General features: G+C 44.0%; 1 protein-coding gene across 1 annotated transcript in view; it reads right to left on the bottom strand.

Moving 5' to 3' along the window:
- Positions 1 to 26,760, bottom strand: part of LOC138301053 (caspase-6-like) — a 130,990-nt gene that overhangs the window by 92,476 nt on the left and 11,754 nt on the right. Inside the window, exon 2 of the mRNA XM_069241101.1 lies at positions 917 to 958. Within this exon, the coding sequence (XP_069097202.1) occupies positions 917 to 958 (42 nt within the window). The remainder of the gene's footprint in view (positions 1 to 916; positions 959 to 26,760) is intronic.

Genomic DNA, 26,760 nt, shown 5'->3' with positions numbered 1-26,760 from the left:
TTTTGGGCTATGTTAGCTTATGTTTATAAGTTTTTAGACATCTTTCTTGCAGCTGGTAGACAGGTCTGGTGGGGCGGGGATTTTCACATAAAGGCTTTGGGAGGGAAGGGGATGATGCAGAAAGATTAGAGGGCAGGGAGGTTTTCTCAAGGATCACAAGGGAGGAAAGGCAAGGGGAACTACAGAAGGTGGGCAGCAGGACAGATGGGTAATGGATTGATCAAGGGGTATTGGGGAGGGGCAAGTTTAGAGGGTGGGGGAGGGATTAGGGGGTAATATTGTATTTGTGAGGTTTTGTAGTTTTGTTAGGCTTGATGCCAAGGTTAATGTTTATACCAGACCTGTCCTATTAAAGCGCCCTTTTACCCCTAAGATGAGTTTCTGTGGTTTGTACGCTTTTCACCCGATGGGCACTGCATTGACTTTGGATATTCCACAGAGTTGGAAGGGAAGAGGTGTAGATGTGCCAGAAGAATACATTATCACAAATAATGAGGAAGGAGGATCAGGAAATTGCATACTGAACAGCCTAAGAGGAGGAGCAGCAAAATTTGGACAGACCACAGAAACTTAGATTTTGGAGTGTCTGAAGACTGACTGAAACAGGACATGATGGAAGGTGTTACTGAAAGCCATTTCAGCACAGTCACCGACCAGATATTTCAGCACTCTCAATACATTGGGAGGTAAGGCTGAGAGAGTATCAACACCAAATGAGTGCTGCCTGGAGATATAACGTTGATGTCGATTGATAGGACCAACATTTGAAGAACAGTCATGCTTGTTTTTCATCTGGTAAATTTTTGGGTCATATGGGTTCACTTAGAATTTAAGAAAAATACATATATCTATGCTTAAACACGTTTACACATTTAACACAGTTTGTAGCCCAATCAGCAAACATTATATACTGCACCTCTGGCCTCTGAAAAGCGATGACTATCAGTTTCAATTGGTCCTAAAATGTAAAACACACACAATTATTGGCTAGCCTTAGGTCCCTCAGATACAAATCCTTACACATGAACTTCATTTCTTTCTGGGCTAAGCAGGACATTGTTTGAAAATACAGCTTTTTGAATAAAGATAAATATTTAAATTAATGATTTCATAGATTGATATTAGAAGCACTGCAAAAGACAGTTCCTCTTTTAGACAATTCATTGTATATCTTGTGTCAATTATTGAAAAGAGATTTGCAAAGTACGAACTATAGGTATCCTGAAGCTAGAAGTGAGACGTCAGGCAGGATAGAGGAAATTAAATTGAAAAGGTTAACAGTCAGGTCTGGAGTCTCTTGTGAAGAGAGAAGATTCAATTAATATCGAAGAGCAGGATAAAGGATAATCCAAATTGTGAAGGGTATGGAAGAAAAGGCATCTTTAGTGGTTGTGCCTGACAGCAAGCAAACTACTGTAAAAAAGTGAAAAGGCAACACAAGGAAAACCCCACACCAATTTAGAAATATAGAGTACAATTTAATAAATTATTTGACACCACAACTACAAAATGTCAGTCAGTAGAACAGGAGCTATGCAATTTTAAAGGTTTAAGTAAAAACAGTGCTTAGAAGCACAAAGTACCAACTATGGGTATCTGGTCTCACTGGACCTGGACAAAGTCACAAATTCAGGCCTACCATGATGGAGCACGGACGGATAGAGGGACTCAGTTGGGCTTGCAGAACAAGGTACTTTCAATCCTAGTTGTGGAGTGTTGGGGGATCCGGTGTCAAAGATGTGTAGTGGAGCAGCAGTTCTTATGAGCTACAAGGCTGTGATGAGGAGTCCTGAATTGTCATCGAGGATGCCGTTGATGAGGGGCTTGCGATGCAAAGGCCTGTGTTGAGAATGCATTAAAAATGCATCTCATAGTAGCGGTTCTGAGGAGACTGCAATGTGAGGTCTGGTGTCGGGATGAGTTGTGGGTCAGTGGTTCATATGAGACTGCAAGAAGATACGTCATGCTTTGACGGTTCTGCTTCACAGGACCACAGCTGGGCTGGCAGAGAACCTTCATGCTGACTTTCAAGGCTCCAGGACTAGGGGTTACCTCACTTGGGGGGCAGAACTCACAGCAAGTAGAGTCCAGGTGCTGGGTTAAAGGTTATTGCAGCCTTTTCTGTCCCTGAGGCTCTGATCAGGAAGCCAGACAACTAGCCCTTGAGGTCACTCTAGGAGTCATGGGATCAAGAAGCAGGTCCACTCCTTTTACTCAGGCAGCAGGGCAACAGAGTAGAAGTCCTACCTGCAGAGCAGCATGGCAGTCCTTCTGCGTCTTCCACAGGTCCAGAGTTCTACTGAACTGTTGGGTTGGAGGGTCCACTATTACTATCTGGTGCCAGTGTTGAAGTAGGAAGTAGGGGAAGGTTCTGGAGGTTCCCACTCCTAGAGGTGTTTGGAATTTCCTGCCTTCCTGCGCTATCCCCAGCTTGTCTGAGGCCACAACGTCTAGTGTCCAACCCTTTGTGAGTGTGCACAGGCAAAGCCTTTGTGATGTGCAAGTGTGGCAGGTGACAGCTCCTCCCCCTCATCATGTCAGAGATGGCTCATCCTGCCAAAACATATCTTCCCTTTGTCTAACTGTCTGGGAGCAGTGCACAAAGACCAACTGCCAGCTACACCTAGTCATGTGACTCAGGAATAGGCTGCAAGACACCAAATGGTTGGGACAAGAAAATGTCAACTTTCTAAATGTGGTATTTTCAGAATTGTGACTTGAAATCCGACTTTACAATTAAAGAGGACTTTGAAGTACAATTCTTTGGACACCCAACTCGACATTTCTACCTGCCCCAAATTGAAAGTTATCACGTATTAAATGTAATAAGTTAACCCAGTGCTATTGTATGGGAAAGGTAGGTAACAGTTTTTCACCACCAAGGCATGTAAAAGTTAAAAGTAGTTGTCCAATTCTTAGATTCACTGCACCCTGCCCAATGAACTGCTTAGGACCCACCCTGGGGTGACTTATATAGATTAAAAAGGAATGTTTATTTGCCAGGTCAAAAATGGCAGTTTGAAACTACACACACAGGCTGCTATGGTAGGCCTGAGACATGTTTAAGGAGTGGGCCTCACAATAAGTACTGCCGGCACACTTGTAGCATTTCATTTCCAGGCCCTGAGTACACATAGTACCACTTTACTACAGACTTACAAGTAAATTGAATGTGCCAGTTGGGTGTAAGCCAATTTTACCATGTTTAGAGGAAATAGCACACACAACTTAGCACTGATTAGCAGAGTTAAAGTGCACAGTCCAAAGGCCAACAAAAACAAGATCAGCAAAAGTGGAGAAGTATGGCAAAACGTTTGGGGAAAAACCACCCTAAGGCTGTCAGGTCTTACAGACTGCTAACTGTACTGCTCTGGAACAAATGAAATCTTGCCTTTCTCTGTATTCAGTCAACCCACTCTGAAAACCATGATGTGCTAAATTTACTGACATTTGCTGTTGCCGGTGGTGATAATCCTGGGTGCCTGTTCACTATACCCAGAATCCAATGCTGTCAGCTAAAAAGCCTTGAATGGCTTAAGGTAACCTCGAAGACACATTCTAGTTGGCAACTTTGATTTAGCATGAATCATGAGAGAAAACTACCCTTATCATTGAAGATGAGTTGGATTCTCGATTCTCTAACAAGAAGTCTTCGGACAAAAGGCAAAGATCATGAAAAGTGCAGCAATATAGATTTTCTAAACTTGACAATACAGGGGTGTGGAATTTATTAAAATATCTACTTGTCCAGGGGACAGGTTGCTTCTCAAATCTACTTGTCCTGTAAAAAGATCTACTTGTCCCTTTGGTGCCATGTAGTGTGGCGACAAATTATGGCAGCAATTAATAGCCTCTCTGATTATGCCAGGGCTACTACCATAGTAGGGCTTGAATACTTGGAGTTTCAATCCCTACTGTAGAAATTTCCTTATTTTGCCACCTTTCTGCAGATCTGCATACTGGGGCTGGAGGAAGCAGTAAGCAATAGTTCCAGGGCTGGAATGCCTTTGAGTCTGCAAACCTACTAACCTGCATGTTTTAAAGATTTTTACCAGCTTCTCTCTAATATTTTCCCATAATAAGAAAGGTTGGACATTTACTCCTGACAATGGCAGAATTAGAACTTCTTCCAGGGTTGGGAAGAAAGTGGCTGGAGGGAAAATGAACTTGCAAATGCTCAATAGATTTTCACATGAGCAAATCTACACATCGTTTTTACCCACGCTAAAATACAGTTCACAAATATTTTATAGGGGTACGACATATACCATGGGTGCACTTTTGTGACTTTCTTTAAGAATTTGGGGCCACAAGTAGGTAGGTTCAGATTTGTGACCTGCAAATTGCGAGTCGCAAATCCGAATGTAGGATGGTGTCCTTGACACCATCTGTGATTCGCAAGGGCTTCGCAAATGCCCACATCATGAATAATCATGAGGTGGGTCGCAATTTGCGACCCCCTCACGAATGGTGGCCTGCTGGAGACAGCAGACCACCATGTCTGTGACTGCTTTTCAATAAAGCAGTTTTTTTTGTAATGCAGCCCGTTTTCCTTAAAGGAAAATGAGATGCATAACAAAAACGAAAAATGAAAAGTTTTCGTTTCATTTTTTCAGAGCAGGCAGTGGTCCACAGGACACTGCTTGCTCTGACATTTTTTTTACAGTGACATTCACAATGGGAAAGGGGTCCCATGAGGATCCCTTCCCTTTTGCGAAAGTGTTAGCACCCATTTGAAATGGGTGCAAACTGCGATTGGTTTGCGCCCGCGTTCGCGGTCACAAAACAATCCTACATTGCACTGCGAGTTGCAATTAGGAAGGGAACACCTCTTACTAATTGCGAGTCGCAAACCCGTTTTGTGATTCGGTAACCAGGTTACTGAATCGCAAAACTGGGTTTGTGCATCGCAATGTGCTTTTTGCACGTCGCAAACAGCGAAAGTCGCTGTTTGCGACATGCAAAAAGCTACCTACATGTGGGTCTTGGTCCCTAATTAGGTCTGGTGTTAACAAAGACATTTTGTTTTTATTAAACTTCTATTTCTCTCTCTTTTGGCTGGCTTTACTGTGAGTGATCGCATTCTGCTCTTCCACAAGGAGCATATTGCCACACAAAGTAGTTTTGTTCAGTGTCAGGAACTACAGTGGCAATCAGTGACGTAACGAAACTGGAGGGTGCCCCTTTGCAAAGAACATGGAGGAGCACCCTCTCCAGACTCACTCAGGGCAGGTGCTGTGCTGACGGGGCCCCCTGGAGGGCGGCTGCGGGGCCTTTGTTATGCCGCTGGTGGCAACGTGTGCTTTAAGAGTTCAAAAACTTTTTTGGGGGGGTTTTGCCAATGTTTGTTACAATGTTGAGGGCCTGGTAGCTGCCACAACAATAAAGTGTTACAAAAGCCATGTCAAAACAAGACACGCATTGATAAAACTAAAAGACTTATAAAAATATGTCAGATCAGTTGGCTTTGTCAGTGTTTGTTTATTTTCATGCTTCCCATAATAGTGTTGAAAATGGTTACACTGATTTTCCATTAGAAATATTTTTGGGAAATACTAGCATGCATCAACACATTTTACTAAATGACACTTCATTTGCATATAATCAGAGAGCATTCTGGGAGCATTATACTTAGCCTCTTAGCCTAAACTTTTCAAACATGTGTGTACACGTTTTATTTTTTTGTACTGGAACCAACGTCAGTAGTGAAGTGTGACCTTAAAACATTTATTTACAGCACGCACCCTAATAATGAAGGCTTTCAAATAATGAACCATAAATACAAGTTTGAACAGCATTATCCTTTGGAAACACATTATCTCAACTGCAGAGAGTTCAACTCTCTGTAAACAGGCAGCCAAAGGGTTTGTGCTGCAGGGGGTTGGGCCTACTTGTCCCAAGGACAAAGTAAACATCAAAACTTGTTGCCCTTGACCCCAAACAAGATGTGTCGGGCGATAGGAATTCCACATCCCTGCAATATTTTGTTGGTCACAAATTTATTTGTGACCAACAAAACATGCAATACTAAAAACAATGAACATGTCTGAAGAGGACACTTAAACTTAGTGAACCATGTACCTTACACTGTCAGCTCTAGTGGATGGGTTTACCTGTTCATTCACATAAACGCACTCAATGTTTTAAAAAGAACAAATTTGCATATAGTATGCTCATGGATGTACATATTGACAAATATAGGTGCATATTTATACTTTGATTGCGCCCTTTTAGCGTCGAAAAGTTTGACGCTAAAACAGCGCTGTGCTAACTCCATATTTATATTTTGACGCTAGACCTGTCTAAAATATTGGAGGTAGCACCATATTGTGGATGCGGCGAACTACCTTGCGCTAATTTGATGCAAGGTAGGCATTCACGTTCGCAACATGACACTAACCCCCTACCGCCTTATTAATACTCTGGCACAGAAACGATGCACACGGAGTAGGCGGACCCAAATAATGGCGCTAAGCTTGCTTAGCGCCATTATTTAACACCTAGGTCAGACCAGGTGTTAGGGTACCTGTGGACCTATTTCCATGGACAAACACCATGAAATGGGCCTACAGATGTCCTCCCCAATCCCCTACAATACCCCCACTCACACCAGAGGGACACCATAGGATGGGAGACCCCATCCTGGGTAAGTATAGGTAAGTATTTTATTATTTTATTTTTAATTTTTATTTTCATTTAATTTTTTTGTCTAATGTGCCATTGGGGGCCCCTTACATAGGGCCCCCTGCCTGGCACTGGGCCTCACAGCCTTGCTCAGGGGACACTGGTCCCCTGTACTGACCATTGGGTGGTGGGCATGACTCCTGTCTTTAATAAGACAGGAGTCATTTTTGGTTTGTAGTGCGTCAGAAAATGACGCTAGGCTGGTTACCGGCATATTTATTGCAGCTAACCACCCGACCATCATTTCTAATAGACTAATGCCTTTTTCCCTACCAACCCCTCCCCCCCCCCCCCCCCCCTCCGGCTAGCATCTTTTTCTTAAACGCTAGCCATTCCTCAGCACCAGCGTGCGCCATTCCTTAGCTATGGTGTCCGGCTGCTGCTATGGAATGGCGTTAGCAGGTGCTAAAGATTTTGAAGCACAGTTTTGCGTTAAAAACCATAAATATGCCCCATAATTTGAAAAATATGAAAAAGCAGACATATCTTCTGAAAGCCCTAACAAGAAGTAATCATTCTCCTAGTCTGCAGATTTCCACACTGTGGTCAACTTTTGAACTGTACCCACTGAACCACAGAAACGTTAGTAGTTGGGCCAACCTAAAAAACACATTGAGAAGCTACAATATATATTTTCTTTAACATGCCTTTATTGAGAGTTCATACAGTATAAATGATAACAGTATGGCTCAACCAACGTTGATAAATACATTGTTATCATTCAAGGCACACCACTTACAAGAGAGGCTATGGTATTTCATCAACCACCGGGCCTGACACCTCTTCTCACGTTATTGCTGTCAAGTGTTTCAGTATCGGCTACTTAGCATTCAGCTCAGTATCAACCGAGCATTCAGTGGCATCTCCCCTGAAACTGTGTGAAACTGTTACCAAACTAGCTATATAACTTCTATATTAGTAAGCAGAAAGAGTAGACCATCAGCTTCAGTACTTTTTTCTCCATGCCCCTGGGATGTGCCAGGGTGGAGGGGAGGGACAGGGAGAGGCAAGGAAGGTGGACAGCCCCTCAATAACAGTAAATACATTCGCCTACACACACACACACACATCCATCCTCAGGTATGTCCTCCTGGCCAGAGAGCGGGGGCGGTCGCTCAGCAGTATCCCACGCATTCACATCCCCCCAGGCTCCTATCTGCTGCCACCCTCCAGAACTCGGCTAGGTGCCCTCACAACAACGTCACGACATTGGGGACCCTGGCCTCCATATCTGGGGTGGCAATGGGCGGGTCATCCCCCAGTAGTCCCACAGCCACCAGACTTCCAACGTGGCTCCCATGTTCTGTGTATCCAACTGTAGGTGTGTAACTTTCCATAGAGTCTGCAGCACCCCCTCCCAGTATCTCTGTAGCCTATTGCATTCCCATGTCATTTGTATAAACGTTGCCAGATCCGACCCACAACAAGGACATGTCCTCGACCATGACATGCTAATTCTGTGCAGCCGTGTGGTGTTAAGTAGGTTTGATGTGATAATAAAACTGAGTAGGCATGAACCATGCGTTACTAGCAACTTCCCTGATATGAGCACAGGCCTTCATCCACCAAGTCACGCATCCACTGGTCCCAGTTCACCATCATGTCTGTATTTCGGTCCTCCTTCGGGGCTTTATAGATGCGTGATATCTGGTCCCTAGAGGATCCAGGATCCAGCATCAGTGTCTGTGATTCCATCGGTTCTGCAGGAAAGTCTGTCCAGACCTCCCGAGCTGTGCGAGACAGCTTAGCTTATTGCAAAAACTGACCTGGCTGTAGTTGAAACAAATCTTGCGCTTCCCCCATCGCAAGGAAATAGCTGTTCAGGTACAGGTATCCAACCGTGGTGCAGCCTTCTTCTGTCCACTGTATCATATCAATCACCATTTTTATATGTCAGAAAAGCTGCAGCCACCTCAGGGGAGTATTCTGACATAAGGCGCCCTATGAAACACACAGTTGACCGCCTGCTCCCACGCCTTTGCCACTTACTGGACAATAAATGGGTAGTTCCTCAGGACTCTAGTGACCTACATTATGTATCTTGGGAGGTCTGCACTGTCTCCCCACCCTGCCAGTTAGTTCTTCTCCCCATTCGGGCCTTCAGGGCACCACTGCAACACGTATTGTAGCAAACCTGCAAGATAATACATTTCCTGGTCTGGTAGTCCTAGTCCCCTGAGCTCTGTGTCCAACTTCAGTATCTCTAGTTTTGCTATACTCCTCTTGCCAGCCAACAATAGCTACACTGAAAGAGTACAGTACATGGGACAGTCTCAGCAAGCTCATCTGTGTCCCTCTGCCAGGCATAAACACTGATCCTTGTGTATTGGGTGAGGCACCACTCCCCGCAACCTAATTGCAAGAACCTTTGCCAGGACCTTTGTGTCAACCCCTAACATAGACAGAGGCCTGTAGGAACCAGGGTCTGTTGGGTTCCTACTGGATTAGGGAGTGTTTGTCTTGACAGGATTAGGGTGGTCTTCCCCAAGCTTTTTGCCTGCCTGCCTCCCTCCATTTTTCTGATCTAATTTATGCTGGTTTTAGGACTCTGTACACTTAACCACTGCTGACCAGTGCTAAAGTGCTTGTGTCTGTGCCCCTAAATATAGTAACATTGGATCATCCTCAATTGGTGTTTTTAATTTATCTATAAGTTGCTTGTAAAGTGCACAAGATGTGCCCAGGGTCTGTAAATTAAATGCTACAAGTGGGCCTGGAGCACTGATTGTGCCACCCACATAAGTAGCCCCCTAACCATGTCTCATGTCTGCCATTGCAAGGCCTGTGTGTGCAGTTTCGCCACCACTTCGACCTGGTATTTAAACTTTCTTACCAGGCTTTAAATTCCTCTTTTCTTACACATAAGTCACCCCTAAAGTAGGCCCTAGGTAATCCCTAGGGCAGGGTGCCAAGTAAGTAAAAGGTAGGACATATGAAACCCCACAGAGTCATTTTTCACTACTGTAAAGTTTGTTCCTCTGATAGGCCAGCATTAGAAATTTCCTTATATGCTTTTAAGTGGTAATTTCTGATCTGAGAAAAATAGACTTGCCATTTTTGATATAGTTGGTAGGGTAGTGAGAAATCTTACGTAATGGTGCAGTTGGATTCTACGTTACTATTTTAGAAATGCCACTTTTAGACAATAGGCATTTCTCTGCACTTACTGTTCTCTGTGCCTTGCAGCCTGTCTCCAATCTACATCTGCCATGTGCTTGTTGACAGCTCCCCTTGTGCATTCCACCCAGATAGGCCTAAACACAGGACACTCAGCTGAATTTGCATTCGTCTGGGTCTCCCTGGGCAGCCAGGGTGGAGGGGCTCTCATGTACTCTTCAAAGGCCAGTGGCCTGCCCTCACACTAAGGACTGATAACCCCCCACATGTCTCCTGGCTGACAGGGTGGGGCTGAAAGGGGAACTTGTGCACTTCAAAACCAATCTTTGAAGTTTTCCCCACTTCAAAGGCACTTTGGGGTATATATACTGTGCCTGCGACCCCAACAAATTAGACACTTGTGGATCTACAACTGGACTCTGCCAGAGGGACTGCTTAGATGCCCAAATGACTGACCTGGACTGCTTTGCTGGAAGAACTGCTGGCCTGCTTGTTGCCCTGCTGCCTGCTGACCCCTGCCTGCTGAAAGGACTCTGCCTTCTTCCACAAGTGCTCTCCAATGGCTTAGATTGAGCTTGCCTCCTGTTTTGAGGTCTCAGAGATATCAAAGACTTCACCAAAGAGAGGAAAATCCAGTGCATCATAAAATCGCTGCAAAGCTTGCAAAAATCAACCCATCGCCTGCAGAATCGACGCAGCGCATGGCTCGCAGCTGAAAAATTGCTGCATTGTCTGCCGGATCGACACAGTGCCTGCTTCTTCACCCAGGCGTGCTCTAGATTTCTTTGTTTTCCATGCCTCATTGCTTGTTGGTTGATCATGTGGCTGGTGGCCATTTTGTGTAGCCAGCCAGTGTGCTTTTACCATAGGCTTACATGTGTTATATGTTCTCCAATCCTCCTTGCTCGCTGTTATTGGTTTGACTATGTGACCAGAGGCCATTTTTTTCCAGCCAATTAGTGTGCTTTTGTCATAGGCTTGCAAGTGTTTTTTGTTCTTCATGCCTCCTTGCTCGTTATTATTGTTTGACGATGTGGCCAGTACCCATTATGTGCAGCCAGCCAGTGTGCTTTTGCCATAGGCTTGCATGTGTTCTTTGTTCTCCATGCCTCCTTGCTCGCAATTGTTGTTTGACTATGTGACTGGCAGCCATTTTGTGCAGCTAGTCAGTGTGCTTTTGCCATAGGCCTGCATGTGTTCTTTGTTCTCCATGCCTCCCTGCTCACTATTGTTTTTTGACCGTGTGGCCGGAGGCCAAGACAGCCAGTGTGCTTTTGCAATAGGCTAGCATGTATTCTTTGTTCTCCATGCCTCCTTGCTTGCTGTTGTCGTTTGACTTTGTGGCCAGTGTCCATTTTGTGCACCCACCCAGTGTGTTTTTGCCATAGGGTTGCATGTGTTCTTTGTTTTCCATACCTTCTTGCTTGCTGTTTTTGGTTTGACCATATGGCTGGTGGCCACTTTGTGTAGCCAGCCAATGTGCTTTGTCATAGGCTTGCTTGTGTTTTGTTCTCCATGCCTCCTTGCTCGCTGCTGTTATTTCACCATGTGGCTGGCGGCCCATTTGTGCACACAGTCAGTGTGCGTATGCCATAGGCTTGCATGAGATATCAGTTTAGTAATATGCTTTAGGATTATTATAGTGTATTATATTATTATAAATATGATTATGATGAACAGTGCTTTATATTACATGGATTATTTTGCTTTGTTCATATGCACCTCCTGTCCTCCCAAATGTTTTCTCATACTTCTGTGGGTATTATTCCATTTCCTCATGGACGCCCTGCATGCCATATTATGTGCACTGCACACAAACCAGCATCATACATTTTTTAAGGATTAGTCCATTTCCTCCAGAACCACCTTGACTGCTATAGGCACACACCAGACTTAATTTTATAAAGATTATTTGATTTTTCCATGCACCTCACTGACTGCCACTGGTTTCTCTCTTAGAATAGATGCACATAAAACAAAGACTAGTTACATCTGTATGTTCTTATCCTGATTGGAAATTAAATGTTGTGTCAGCGTGGACTGGTGTGGTTTGACTTTAAAAGGTTGGATATATTGCTGTTAATTAATTAGGATAATAACTTAAGTAACCAACTACAATAAATTATAGTGCCTTTGTAATAATTGAAACTGCAACAATGCCATTTCGCACTAAACGTTCTTCTTGCTTCTTTTCTTTTAGGTGGACAAGAGAAGAGACATCAGTCACAGTACTGCCAGAAAGAAGGCCTGTACAAAAACATGTGGCATCAGTCCTCCAATCTCTTCTGCTTGTGCAGCTCAGTGCCACTACCAACTGACAGCTTTAAGATGGCCCCAAAGAAAGGCGCTGCCAAGAAAGTGGCCAGTGAAACGTAGCAGCTTTCCACCACTGGGATGCTGACCAAAACAATTTTTGGGAAACTTGTGTCTGCCACACCGGCCTCCAGGGAGGAAGCTGGGAGCAGCACTCCCTCATCAATGGCACCACCCAACCTAAGCCCAAGCCCATGTCTGTCAGAGTGCCAGTGGCTGCAATCATGGCGATGCCCATGAGCAGTGATGTTGAATTGAATTTGTCCCTTTCGGAAAAGTAGTACCCAATAATTTCAGGAAACAGAACAAAGTGGACAGCAGCCAGCAATAGTAAATCTTCCTGAAGTTGCAGCAGAACAAGAGGTTGAACTCCCTGCTGATAAGGAACCTTCTCTTTTAGAATCACTGGCTCTCTAAAAGGGTACTCCACCATCTTCTCCAAGCACCCCTTCCAATGATGATGATCTGGACATGGATTGAAGTCCCAAAAAGCCAGAGAGACTACAGAATTAGCAAGGGAAAAGAAAAGTTCCTGAAAGCCTTAGAATTATGGAAGGGGATGAGGCGGATGACAACAGCCAGTCATTGTTATGGAAGCTGGCATAGAGGAGACTGACATTACCCCTCATATTCAATATGGCACAGGTGCCAGTGCCAGCTCCCATATTTGTAAGGCCCTTGATGAGACCTGCGTCAACCTCTACCTCAGTAGTGGTATCCACTGCAGAGACGCACTCAATGACACACCAGTCTACCTCCAGTTCTTCTTCAGGCATTGGCACTGGCACCCAGTAAAAATACTCCTCCCCAGATTGGGACTTTTTTTCGATTAGCAAGCAGGAGAAGAACATTTCAGTATGCTCCATTTGCCATGCAACTGTTCGTCGAGGTAAGCCTGGTTCACACTATGGTACTGGAGGCCAAACAACCCATATGAAAAAACATAATGGAATCCGGTGGGAGGAGCACCTTAAAAAAATGCTGATGGTGGTGGTGAAGGTGAGGCAAGTGGGGAATCTTCAGCTCCAATCAAGGTGGGAGGTCATGAGGAAAAAGAGGGTTACATATTCACGCAAAGCAGCCTGGTCCCCAGCGGTGTGCCTGCATGGCCCACCTCTGCGACCTCAAAATGGCATAAGAGTTGGATGTAGACCCCACAGCATACCGTAACTGCCCCTAAATGCACATTGAGCCTACCAACTCCTACGTCGCTGGAGTCACCTGCGTCAGTGGCCCCAGAAAAGAAGAAAATCCAGGCTACTATTACACGATTGTTTAGGCAGGAGGGGCCCTATGACCACAACCATCCAACGGCACACTTGCACAATGGGAAGCTGGCTAAAATGTTTGCACTGGACCTCTTCCTTTTTTCTTTTGTGGAAGGAGTGGTATTTTCAGAATTTGTGGCAGCCATCTGCCCGAAATTAAAGGTTTAAAGTTGGACCTATTTTGCTAGAGTTGCTGTTCCAGTGCTCCATCCCAATGTGCTGCAACTGGGCAACATTGCAGCGAGGTGCTGTTCACACTATCCACCTGATGACAGGCATGTGGACCACTTGTCAAGCAACTGATTACATGTGTACCACTGCACACTAGATCTCTTTTGTGGGGGTTAGGTAACAGCTAGCTACAGGTCTCAGCGCTGAAAATATTTTTAGGGCGTTCGGCAGCGTGCAACAGTAGCCATGTTCCCCATGGAGAAATCCCATACAGCTGCAAAACATCTTGGAAGACTTTAGCAGCAAGATGTTGGAATGGCGGCGACCCAGAGGTTTAATATTGGATTTGTTGCCACAGACAATGGCAGTAATATAGTCAAGGCCAGGTCAGATGGTGGCTATTTCAGGTTCTGTGTTTGGTGCATTGCATCAACCTGGTGTTGCAGGAATTTTTCAAAAAAAGAAGACATAGCAACATACTGACCACCTGTCAGAAGAATCTGCACTCATTTCAGCCATTCTTTTAATGCCCGGAAGCAACTGAGGATTATTAAGCGTGCTAATAGAGTTCCATTTAAAGCCTTCATACAGGAGGTACTAACACGTTTGAACTTGATCTATTACATGTTGCAACGTCTATTTGAACAGTAGATAGATCAAAGACTATGTCATTCAAAGAGGAGGGGATGCAATTGTATGACCATGTATGCAGACAAATGGGACCTAGTCAAATGCCTGATACAGATGTTACTCCCTTTTGAGGTTTTCTCCGAGAAGTTAGAAAGGAGAACAAGCTATCTCCTTCTTGCATCTGCTACAGTACCAGTTAAAAACATGTCTGAAAGGTTCGCACTTGCAGGTGTGAATGAAAGTGAACATGCCTTGGTTGAGAGCTTAATCCCTCGCTTGGCTGTTCATACAAGACTGCAAAATTACATCTTGTTGTCCAGAGAGTACATCTGTGCCACACTACTTGATCCCAGCGGCGGTGGCCGCAAATGTCAAGAGAGGTGGGGGGGACAGGGGAAACAAATAATAATTAAAAAAACATAATGTTCCGCTGTTCCTGCCCAGCCGCCTCCTGTCCCCTCGCCCCTCTGCTCCTGATGTTGTCCCAGCATTCACTGGGACACCAGCACAGGCTTCCCAGCAATCCTGGTGCTGCTCTCATGCTAAACATAGCATGAAAGCAGCATCAGGATTGGTCTGAGCATGCTTGGACTGCTGCTCAGACAGTGCACTGGGGTCTGTGCAGTTTCTCCAGCCCAGCTGTTCAACACAGCCGAGTTGGAGAAACCTAACTGTGTATGTGTGTTTGGTCGGCATAAGACAGAAGGCCAAACACACATACGCACTTACTGCACTTCACTCCTTCTCCCCTCTCCCCCTCCCGTAGCCCAGTCCCACACCTCACTGCACTGCTGGCTGAGCCAGCAGATGAAAAGTAACATGACATAAACCATTGTTTTGTTTTTCATCTGCTGGCTCTTAGCCAGGGGGGCAACTCTCCTCAGCCATTGCAGAAGAGCCACCCCTGCTTGATCCATTGTACAAAACAATTCTGGTCACTTGAATGGCTGGGAATTACTTGAGTCCCACTCCCGGGCAGGAGTTCTGGAGTGCCACCTTCAAATTCCAGAGAGGGCAGTCATGTCTCACAGCAGCCAACACCAGCAACACGAACACCGACAACAACCATAACTACAGAAACAGAAGAATTTACCCCAACTTCTGCACGGGCTGGGTTTCAAGTGGCAATCCAGTGCAGAGGTAAAGGCAAACGAGGTTGCACAAGTGGCAGCACCAATGACCATTCAGAGGATGTTCCAGGAGTATCTGGATGACTCAAGGTCTATGTGGATCAAAACTCATTGGTGTATTGGTATGCGAAGATACGCACATGGCCAGTGCTCAGCAGGCTGGCAATAAAGTATCTGACTTGTCCAGTTAGCCAGTGTATCTGCTGAGCATGTGTTCACTGAAGCTGGCGCAGCTGTCAGAGTGAAAAGGACCAGCCTCTCGCTCCAAATACGTGAAGAGATTGACCATGATCAAAATGAACCAACATTTCATACCACACAGTTACAGTGTTCCTGAAACAGCACAGGAAGAGGATTGGTCAGAATCAATTGTTTCAACTGACCAGCCTCTGAGAGAACTACCTGTGTTTGAACACCAACTCTACCTCCCTGAGTATGACACCATAGTACTTTGTAATTATTTATTGTTGAACTTCTTCCTTTGCCAAAAAAATATATAGCTAGTGGAACATTATGTTTGTGTCTGATTTATGCGTTCCCACCATTTTTAGTCACATGTATGGCTGGATTGGAGTTGGACCAGTGTGCAGTGAAGAAGCCTTCCCGTTCCCTTTAGGACATTGGAGACAATGCCTGCCTCCCTCCCATGCCTATACTTTTTTTTGCATCACCTAGCAGGGCTGCCCCAGAAGATCATCGATTTACGAGACTGCCAAACTCCAGTGTGTTGCTTGCATCAAAGAGAAGATACAATTGTGTAACCTATCCCTCTGGGCTGTGTGATTTATTGAGGTATGACTTGATTTGACACCATAAATGGATCACACACTTGGTGGGGTGGATGTGGTGAAAAGCAAGACTAACTCACTGCAGGATCTTCTATATCCTGAACAATAGCTCACACTGGCCTTATTTACCTACCCACGCATCATTTGTCAACATCTTGATTTAGGCCTTGAGTTGTATTGCTTAAACACTTAACCTTGTCCACTCCTGATTCTGGGTCCACTTCTCCTTACTCGAGGATTTTGTAAGTTTAGTTCCAATTAAATACCAACTCCCCATTGCGTAGAAGAAGTTACTAGTTTTTGTCATCATGTCAGGTCATGTTTGTTGTGGCATGGTGGTAGCCTGGTCTCAGTCTTTCCAAAGTTATGATGTAAATAATAAAACACACTAACTCTGTGCTTTCTTTCAATCTTGTTGCCTGTGATGGAAAATTCTTTGATTAGTCCTATGGTTGAAGTTCACCTAGGTGGGAGTGGTACTTTGCTTGTGACTCCTTTCTTTCCCTGTTAGTACACTAGCCCAGTGTTCCCCAACCCCCGGGCCGCGGACCGGTGCTGGTCTGTGGATCAATCGGCACCGGGCCGCCCCACTGTGGCGGGCGGTAAATGCTTGATAATTTTTCCGTGGCCCGCTTGTCACACAATGGGACAAGCGGGCGACGGAAAAATTATCAAACATTTACCAGTCCGCGGCGATAAAAAGGTTGGACAACACTGCACTAGCCCGCTATTACTACCACCACCATAAGATGTCACCTTGGGAAACCCTTTAGTAAGAAGACTGAGAGGGTTAGCAGCCCACCCTTCATCTTTTCAGGTAAGAGATCTATGGATTTAAGTGAACTAGTTTAATTAGTAACTAACTTCTACTAAAGATGTTTGTTGTTTATCTAGGTTGTTGTAGGCAATATAGGCAATGACAATAACCCCAAATGGTGAATATAGTAACAGAAGGTAGTAGGACAAGGGTATAACTAACTGGTATACACTTTTTTAAGCAGATTTAAAAAACAGGCTATGTTAAAAGACAGCAGTGCAAAGTAAAACACCAAAATGAAGATCTGAGGCATAAATAAAGTAAAATAACTTAATCCCTTTTTTTTTGTAATTATAAAAAAAAAACACCCTTTCCACGCACAAAGGGGCCACCACTCCGCCAACAAATCACCCCGTCCCAAGCAATGTCCAAAGAAATATTAAGGGGCAGATTATGATTTTCGCGCCCCTTAGCACCCCCCCACCACCATGTGTGGCACAGATTTAAAATACGGTGCACCATGGCGGTAGTCAGGAGGAGTATCATCATAATTTTTTTACACTAGTCCGGTGCTTTGCAGGATTACTGTAAAAATTATTATGCTAATCCTACAAAGCACCCAGAGTCCCAATTGGAGCCTGTTTTTAATGCCTGCTCTGAGCAGGCATTAAAAAATGCAAATGAAAATGACGCAAAGACATCTCATAGATTTCTTTGCGCCATTTGTACTCTTGTCCTAGCGCCGGAACTCCCCCCTTGCATACATTAAACCTGGCGAAGGCATAATGTGGCGCAAGGGGTTACAAGGAGGTGCAATGCAAAGACTGTGCCACTTTGAAAATATGGCACAGCGGTTTTGGCCTTCTAACGCCACATTAGCGTAAAAAAAGGATGCTTATGTGGCGTTAGAATGGAGCTAGGCCCCCATAAATCTTGCGCATGGAGCTATGCCCCCACATACAGTTTAGTGCATCCTACCTTAGGGGCAGGAAGGCCTGCCAGAGGGGTGTCTTACCCATAGTGTATGCAGTGTATGGTGGACAGGGCACACATGCAGTGTGCCATGTTGAGTTTGTGTTTTAGGTTTGCCCCAGAATACTCAGCCTACAATGGTATGACTTGGTGCATCTGGGTGCATGGCCCTAGAGGGTGGTACAATTAGTGCTGCTGCCCTCAGGGGCCTAACCTTAGTACCCCATGACCTTTTACTAGGGACTTATAGTGGCAGCTAAAGGTGGCTCTAATTGAGCCAATGCATCACAACAGTTTAGGGAAAGAGATCTGGCCCAGGGAACCTGGTTAGCAGGTGCCCTGGGTACTAACAATTTCTAGGCTACGTCATACACCAGGCAAAAAGTGGGGGCTAACCATGTCAAAAAGAGGCCCTTTGTCACACATGGGTGATGAATGATGATGGGTGGGAGGATACATATGTATCTTGCTTATCAAATACAGTGAGTTAAGGAAGTAGTCAGAAAATTAAAATACCCCCCAATTTCCAAGCAAGTATTCATTCATCCTTTCATTTTTTTACTCACCCTTAGATATCCACCATTAAGCTTAACATTCTCTCATCTAATCTTGAACTATTCCAATATATTCATCCATATATCCATCCATCCATCCTTTCAACGATCCTTTCAATCATCCATCCGTTTACCCATGCATTGCTACCCATCCACCCATCCTTTAAACCATCAGAGCATCCTTTTACCTATCCACCTTTCACCCACCCAGGCATCCTTTCACCCATATATCCTTTCATTGATCCTTTCACCCACATATGCATCTCCTATCACCCACCTACTCATCCTTTCACCCACCCACACATCCTTTCACTCATACACCATTTCACCCATCCTTTCTTTTAACCATCCATCCTTCTTTCCCATCAACGCATCATTTGTAGCATTAACTATGAGCTTTTGTCTGTTGAACTGCAGATAGACGAGGCCATTAAGAACTCAATCCCTGCTGTAGCTGCTGAAGCGGGGGGTTCATGATGCCCTTGCAGTGACTATTCATGTGATGTTTAATAAGCAAGCAATATGACTTACCAATGCCCATTGTTGCTGCTGCTGGTTCTCCCCCTCCAACTAATGCGTGCCTGGCGCACTGGTGCTGCCTGTGGCCCCGGCACTGGTGGTCAGTGCGGCTAGAAAAAACATTACACGCTAACTCACTGAAGTGCAATGAAAGGTTGGGATAATTGGTCAATGAAGGACATATGGTGAGGTCTTGGTTGGCAGATCCAATGCGACCGTCCTCATACCACTTTCGAGGCATGCTACACTGTCATCAAAACTACTGGTATGGTATATTACTGTATAAATGAATGATAATACATACATGACAGTAGAGTACCTGTCCTAAAATCCGTTGCCTTAGTCTTACAGTACCAGTCCATAAGATATATCAGGGGGAGGGAAACCTTATTGACAAAGCAGAAGGAAGCTACAGAAATATGAAGTGTAGAAAAAACTAGGATAATGCAGGGAAAACAAGAATTTACCAAACCTTGGCTAGAACGAAGAGGAGTAGAAAAAGAAAGGAGACAGACAGACACAGTGAAAAAAAAAAATTCTAAATGGAGAGAGGTAAAAGTTAGAGAAATAATAATAACATAACAGGAGGACTTAGTGGGGCCAGCAGATCCACCAGCTGCGCCACTGGTGGTGGCACATCCGTGTCCCTGACCCACCTCTGAACTTGCCCTCTTCTTGCCCTTGGGTACTGAGGTAAGAAATAAACAAGGTAAAAAAATATAGATGAGTGGTACAATAAATCTACCCAAAAATATTTTGACAGGCAAAGATAAACCCAGTAACATTGATCTATACTTAATTTCCAAAACCTAAGCCCTATTCCAAATGTACTAAACTACATTAGGAGCTACTAATGCATTGCAACAAATGATCTTTGCTTCTCCACCACTTTTGATGGGCCAACTCAGTCTTCCTTTTCAATGCATAGCTGCATACTACACATAACTGGGAGATTGTGATTGGGACTGTTTGAGCTACATAAAGAAAGGCACAGACAATGCTAACTCTCTGATATTACTTACTACTACTACCACTATCTTAGCGACAAGACAGAGGAGTCTGAATGCCTTCTTAAAAAGTCAGCCCAAGCAAGCGTCAACAAGTACAATTAGGTAGCTCCGAGCACCTGGCTAGCTCAAACTAAATCACATATTATTTGTCGTAAAGTAATCTTAACTTATCTCTGAGTGTGAGTAGCATGCTATTTGAAAAAAAATAGCATTGTAGATCACAACAAATAAATGTTACTCACCGAGCCCCTACACCTCGACGGGCAGCAGGTTGATTAGGTCCTGCTCACATTCAAGTATGTCTGCCCAGTGATGCAGTAACTGCTGCTGGGTGCGCTGAACCTCAGTGAACCCACTGCCACCTGCTGCCAGCATCGAGGGGAGGTGGCGGTGCACAAAACAACAAGTGCTGCGACCTCCACCTTGGAAAAAAATGGAGTGGGCTGCAACACTCCTGCGGTGCCAGCTAGCAGCTCCACTAAAGCCGCCACTCCCTCTCTCCTTCTGCTCTGCCATTGTGCTGGCTGGTATTTAAAAAATTGAAAAAATAGGAAGAAGAATGAAGAAAGATATAACTAAAAAAGTCACAAAAACACAAAAAATGAAAAAAACGTAAAATACACAAACACAAAGGCACACACTGATAAAGTAAAGGAACATGAGGGGTGGATGAGTCAGATGGGGGAGGACTGAAACAATTAAGTGTGGATTCAAAGCAGGGCCTGCAGCATGTACAGAACAGAAGAAAACAAAATGGCTGTACACATGCGAACTGCATGATGCCGTTCACGTGCAGTTTCCAGCATGAGAACACGCATTGTGCTTCTCAACGTAAAAAACATAGCATGAACGGGCACGTTGAGCAGCTCCGCTTGGGGCAATCTGTGGAATCTTGGGGAGTTTTTGGTCTGCTCCATGGAATCCTGCATAGCAGAAATCCACCTGCTCTGCCTAGGCCTACTTCAGATCTTTGTACAGGGAGTGCAGAATTATTAGGCAAATGAGTATTTTGACCACATCATCCTCTTTATGCATGTTGTCTTACTCCAAGCTGTATAGGCTCGAAAGCCTACTACCAATTAAGCATATTAGGTGATGTGCATCTCTGTAATGAGAAGGGGTGTGGTCTAATGACATCAACACCCTATATCAGGTGTGCATAATTATTAGGCAACTTCCTTTCCTTTGGCAAAATGGGTCAAAAGAAGGACTCGACAGGCTCAGAAAAGTCAAAAATAGTGAGATATCTTGCAGAGGGATGCAGCACTCTTAAAATTGCAAAGCTTCTGAAGCGTGATCATCGAACAATCAAGCGTTTCATTCAAAATAGTCAACAGGGTCGCAAGAAGCATGTGGAAAAACCAAGGCGCAAAATAACTGCCCATGAACTGAGAAAAGTCAAGCGTGCAGCTGCCACGATGCCACTTGCCACCAGTTTGGCCATATTTCAGAGCTGCAACATCACTGGAGTGCCCAAAAGCACAAGGTGTGCAATACTCAGAGACATGGCCAAGGTAAGAAAGGCTGAAAGACGACCACCACTGAACAAGACACACAAGCTGAAACGTCAAGACTGGGCCAAGAAATATCTCAAGACTGATTTTTCTAAGGTTTTATGGACTGATGAAATGAGAGTGAGTCTTGATGGGCCAGATGGATGGGCCCGTGGCTGGATTGGTAAAGGGTAGAGAGCTCCAGTCCGACTCAGACGCCAGCAAGGTGGAGGTGGAGTACTGGTTTGGGCTGGTATCATCAAAGATGAGCTTGTGGGGCCTTTTCGGGTTGAGGATGGAGTCAAGCTCAACTCCCAGTCCTACTGCCAGTTCCTGGAAGACACCTTCTTCAAGCAGTGGTACAGGAAGAAGTCTGCATCCTTCAAGAAAAACATGATTTTCATGCAGGACAATGCTCCATCACACGCGTCCAAGTACTCCACAGCGTGTCTGGCAAGAAAGGGTATAAAAGAAGGAAATCTAATGACATGGCCTCCTTGTTCACCTGATCTGAACCCCATTGAGAACCTGTGGTCCATCATCAAATGTGAGATTTACAAGGAGGGAAAACAGTACACCTCTCTGAACAGTGTCTGGGAGGCTGTGGTTGCTGCTGCACGCAATGTTGATGGTGAACAGATCAAAACACTGACAGAATCCATGGATGGCAGGCTTTTGAGTGTCCTTGCAAAGAAAGGTGGCTATATTGGTCACTGATTTGTTTTTGTTTTGTTTTTGAATGTCAGAAATGTATATTTGTGAATGTTGAGATGTTATATTGGTTTCACTGGTAATGATAAATAATTGAAATGGGTATATATTTTTTTTTTTGTTAAGTTGCCTAATAATTATGCACAGTGATAGTCACCTGCACACACAGATATCCCCCTAACATAGCTAAAACTAAAAACAAACTAAAAACTACTTCCAAAAATATTCAGTTTTGATATTAATGAGTTTTTTGGGTTCATTGAGAACATGGTTGTTGTTCAATAATAAAATTAATCCTCAAAAATACAACTTGCCTAATAATTCTGCACTCCCTGTATATGCATCTGGTGGACGTGGGTGAGTTACACATTCTGTGCTGATATCACATCCCAGGAGCACTCGCTATGACAAAATCTAGGGCCTAATCGATACCTACCTAGAGAAATGCTACCTGTGAGCATTTAGCTACTTATACTTATCTAACATACTTCTTGATCTCCATTATTACCTCATGCATAATGATTTGTAATAGCATTGCATGTTAGCATTCTTGGTTTGTTTTGCAGTACCCACGTCACCTCATCTGATAAGGAGAGCATTTGTTAGTCGCTTGTCTTTATACCGCTGTGTTAACTGACAAACTTTCAGTGACTTTATTCACTTTTCGACTACATCCCCTGCACACAAGTGTTATAATTTTGAAAACAATGTAATACGGCAGGTATAGAATGTATGCCTTATTTTCACTGGTTAAGACTATCTGGGTGTTGGCACCCTTTGAACAACCTATATTAGTACGAACTCCCTCTTCAACATCCTTGTTGTCTTAAACAAAAGAGGAAAAATCTAAACATTCTGCTTGCATGTGTGCCATCCTTATGTGTTATACTCTGCAGATCTTGACTTTGTGAATCAAATCTGGATTTTACGTGTTGAAGCATTTTCATCCTCTGCAGGAATCAATGCTCTTCAAAAGACACATATGGGAAAGACGGAGGAAGAGAAAAACGAAAAACCGTCACGATAGGAGAAAGCAAAAAGCTGCAAAAGTTAGCTGAAGGGGCAGGGAACGGCTTTAAATGGATTGAAGAGGCCCAAGATGGCTTCAGTATTACGCTGCCTCAGTATTCAGTGTTCCCACATTTAATTGCAGCAACCCTGGGTTTAAGAGGAAGACTTTGAGCACCGGCACGTTTTTATTTACAAATTAAGCACTGGGTATGTTGTGCTACTCATATTTATATACTGCAGCAAACAGGCTAGCGAGCACAAAGTGCAAACCGGAAGTTTGGAAAGCATTTCTGCCACGAAAACCTGCCACTCCCAGGACAGGATTTTTTCCTGTGGTTACTCTTTATTGGTTCAAGGTTCATGAAAGCCAGAGGTGCCCTGGTCACTGGCATAATGAGCTGCCCCTTCTCCTTGTCGTTTTTTCTGTTCCATGTACTTTTTTCTTATACAGGCTTAGTTACAATGGTTTGCATTGGTTTTACATTAAACAAGAGACAATATAAATGGAAAATTCAGTATTAAAAAAAGAGGCATCTCATTTAAAGCGTCACTGTAAGTCTCACTGCACAATAGGTGAGCACATTCAGCCTAAGAAATACAACAATACTTAATCTAGTTAATTGTGAAATATGGGAGCTTACATGGGAAGTTTCATGAGGCATAGGAGCTGAACTAATAGGACCATCTATCCAGAATGGATAAGGTATTTTCTATAAAGCTGCATAACAACTCCATTTAGAACAATAACAGGTTACCTGCTCCACCATCCCATAACAAAGAGACCAATTCTAGTGCCTAATTTGTAACGTAATAGGTGCTGGGACCCAAAGTTGTGCTCAGAAGCGAGGGACCAGCGATGTTGAAGGTCATTGTACTGAATACTAAGTAAGGCTGACTAGTCTGGATTCCACCTTATGCCTCTGTCATCCAGCTCAAGACACTCTTTGACTCGATATCTCACTTTTAAAGGTTCTTCTCCATCCCTGCTTTCTCTCATAGTCACTGTTTTTCTGGCTTTCTTTTCATCCACTTTCTTCCTTATGTGGTTTTCTCTCTCTTGCTCTGGGTCAAATTCTACTGAGGGGAAATAAGTGCTGGTCCCCAAATATGAGTGCAGAATGCCCCCATCTGCAACTACCGGCTCAAATTAAGCACTGTAATTAACAAAGCAAAACAACAAATATAAAATGGACATGAATAGTGACAAAGATCTTGTAGAAAATGTACTACAAACATAGACAGGTCAGGATACTGCCATGGCGCTTTGGCCTTGCGAGAACAGAAATCAAAAACTAGTTCTCTCTCTATCCATACAAACTTACGGGTAATTTAATTTCTGCAGGTAAGCATCTCTAACAGTTCCCACCAATGGCCTCCTACTGCTAACCATTTCTACATCCATAATTTACATTAGGTTCCATCTCCTAATAAAACTGACAACTGTCTAAATGTGTTGCCCCTTTTCCATTTTCTATGCCTGACCCCCATTCTATTGAGGAAACTATTAACCATGCTTTCACTCTAAAGGACACAGAGGAAAAACCTTAGATTTGCAATGCAGTTGAATTATCACATTGTAACCTGCATCACCATATACTCTTGATTAACTGCATCAAGAAAGCACAGATTCTCAATCGAAAACTAAAATGTGTTGTCCTATCTTCAGATCCCTCACATTTGGAGCTGGTCTATAATAGGACTTTATACTCATGTGAACAACTCAAGTACATTAACAGCAAATTCTGGTAAGATGATTAGTCAAGCACGTAGGCTGTAGTGTCCTGAAAACGATTAAAAGATCAAGAGCACAAATAGAGCTACCACGAATGAGGAAAAAATCACAAAGCACCCACTCAACATCAGGCCTAACTGGATAAGAGTAGCTAGAACATTCATAAAAGCACCACAAGAGGCTAACAAGCCCCTTCCTCCTTACTCGGGGGTCACAATACGTCATATCAACTCAACCCCAACTGCCTGAATGTAGTTTCACTTATTCAAAGGTATACCAGGGAATTCATGTTTGATAAAGATCCTTCCCAGAAATGTTCAGCACTAACAGAGCTTAGGGAATCAGGGTGCAATAGCAGCTTTGCACAGGTTTATGTCTTCTGGGCCTGTAAATCTGCACGGACATGTAATTAGCGGTCTCCTTCCTGTAGAAACAACTACAAGGATCAGTTTTCTCTCAAAATGAAGATCCATCAGTGAAAGGGTTGCCATCCTGGAAAACGTTCTGTTAAAGGGGACCTAGTACACAAGAGCCTGATTATGGAGACCTTAGATTCCTGAGATTTACTAGCTGTGCAACTTGTGAGCAAAGCTATCATTGTAACACATCACCTCTACTGCTCTGGAAAATCAGCTAAACTAAACATCTCTTATATAGCCTGAATAAGATATAATATAGTCTCTATAGTATTTGAGATTGGATGATCCAATTTGTAAAACTGGTAGGGGGATGACATGTCAGTGAGGCACTCCAAAGGCATTCGACTCCTGCCTGGGATCTAATGAATTCCAGCGAAAGACCTTGGGCAGGTTTCATGGTTATCCTCTTTAATGTTTGAAGGAAGTGATCCAAAAGGAATGCATGACATACGAAAGAGGACACATGCCCTCATAGATGTTAAAAGTTGAAAATTAAAATCAATGAAATTCTAGGTGAGGTATAAGGAAAATGGCTGCCACAGAAGTACACTGAAGGCTCCTGCACCACGGCAGGGGGATAAATACTGAAAAAGACGGGGGAGGCCTTCCAGCAATAAGATGTTGTGAATATGTTCATAAGAAATAAATGTGCCAGGATTTACGGTTTGACCTACATCACCACTGACTACTGTAGGCCAACGAATGCAGAAGAAAACAAACACAATGGAAATGCATCCTTTGCTATTTGCTCAATTACCACAAATGGATTAGAATTGCCCTTTATGTGTTGGTGTAATCTAAACCAGGTGCGGCCCTCCCACAAGAGCAGAGGAGCCTCGCCCCGCTAAAGAAATGCCCCCAGAACTGAAAAATAAAATGGTAATAACGTTTATTTATTACCATTTCATTTTTCAGCACCCGGTCCTGAACTGTGTCAGGGCAGGGCAATTGCTGCTGAGTGGCAGCAGTAGAGAGGTGTGCACTTTAGTTTAAAGTGTGCATGTCCCTTTGGCCAGCCGTCTTGCGACGGCCAGCCTGACATGCGCACTTTAAACTTCTCTAACCTGGCTGTCTTAAGACAGCTGGCTTAGAGAATGCGCAGGCTTCCAGTGCTCTTGTGAGCACTGAGAGGCAGCTTCCTCCAATCCTGACACTGGTTTCTTGCTGGTTGCCAGCATGAAAGCAGCGCCAGGATTTGTTGGTTAGTTAGTTTTTGTTTCCTGGGTTTCGTGCAGGATGGAGCTTCCAGGAGAGACAAGAGGAGGATGCTGTGAGGAGCACACTGTCAGGTAAGTGCCTTTTTTTAAAATGATTAAATATAAGTCAGCTGCCACTGATCTGAACAGCATACACTTTCCTTCTCACAGGTGAATGAAATAGGGATTCCTGAATAACTGCACTAACTGATGGTTGTGCAACAGTATCTGGGCAAATAAAGAGCTACAACATTGCTTCACGCAATCAACAAAGCTAGTCATTGA

The sequence above is a fragment of the Pleurodeles waltl genome, chromosome 1_2, assembly GCF_031143425.1.
Source record: "Pleurodeles waltl isolate 20211129_DDA chromosome 1_2, aPleWal1.hap1.20221129, whole genome shotgun sequence".
Lineage (NCBI taxonomy): Eukaryota > Metazoa > Chordata > Amphibia > Caudata > Salamandridae > Pleurodeles > Pleurodeles waltl.
This window is presented reverse-complemented; position numbering and strand designations above follow the sequence as displayed.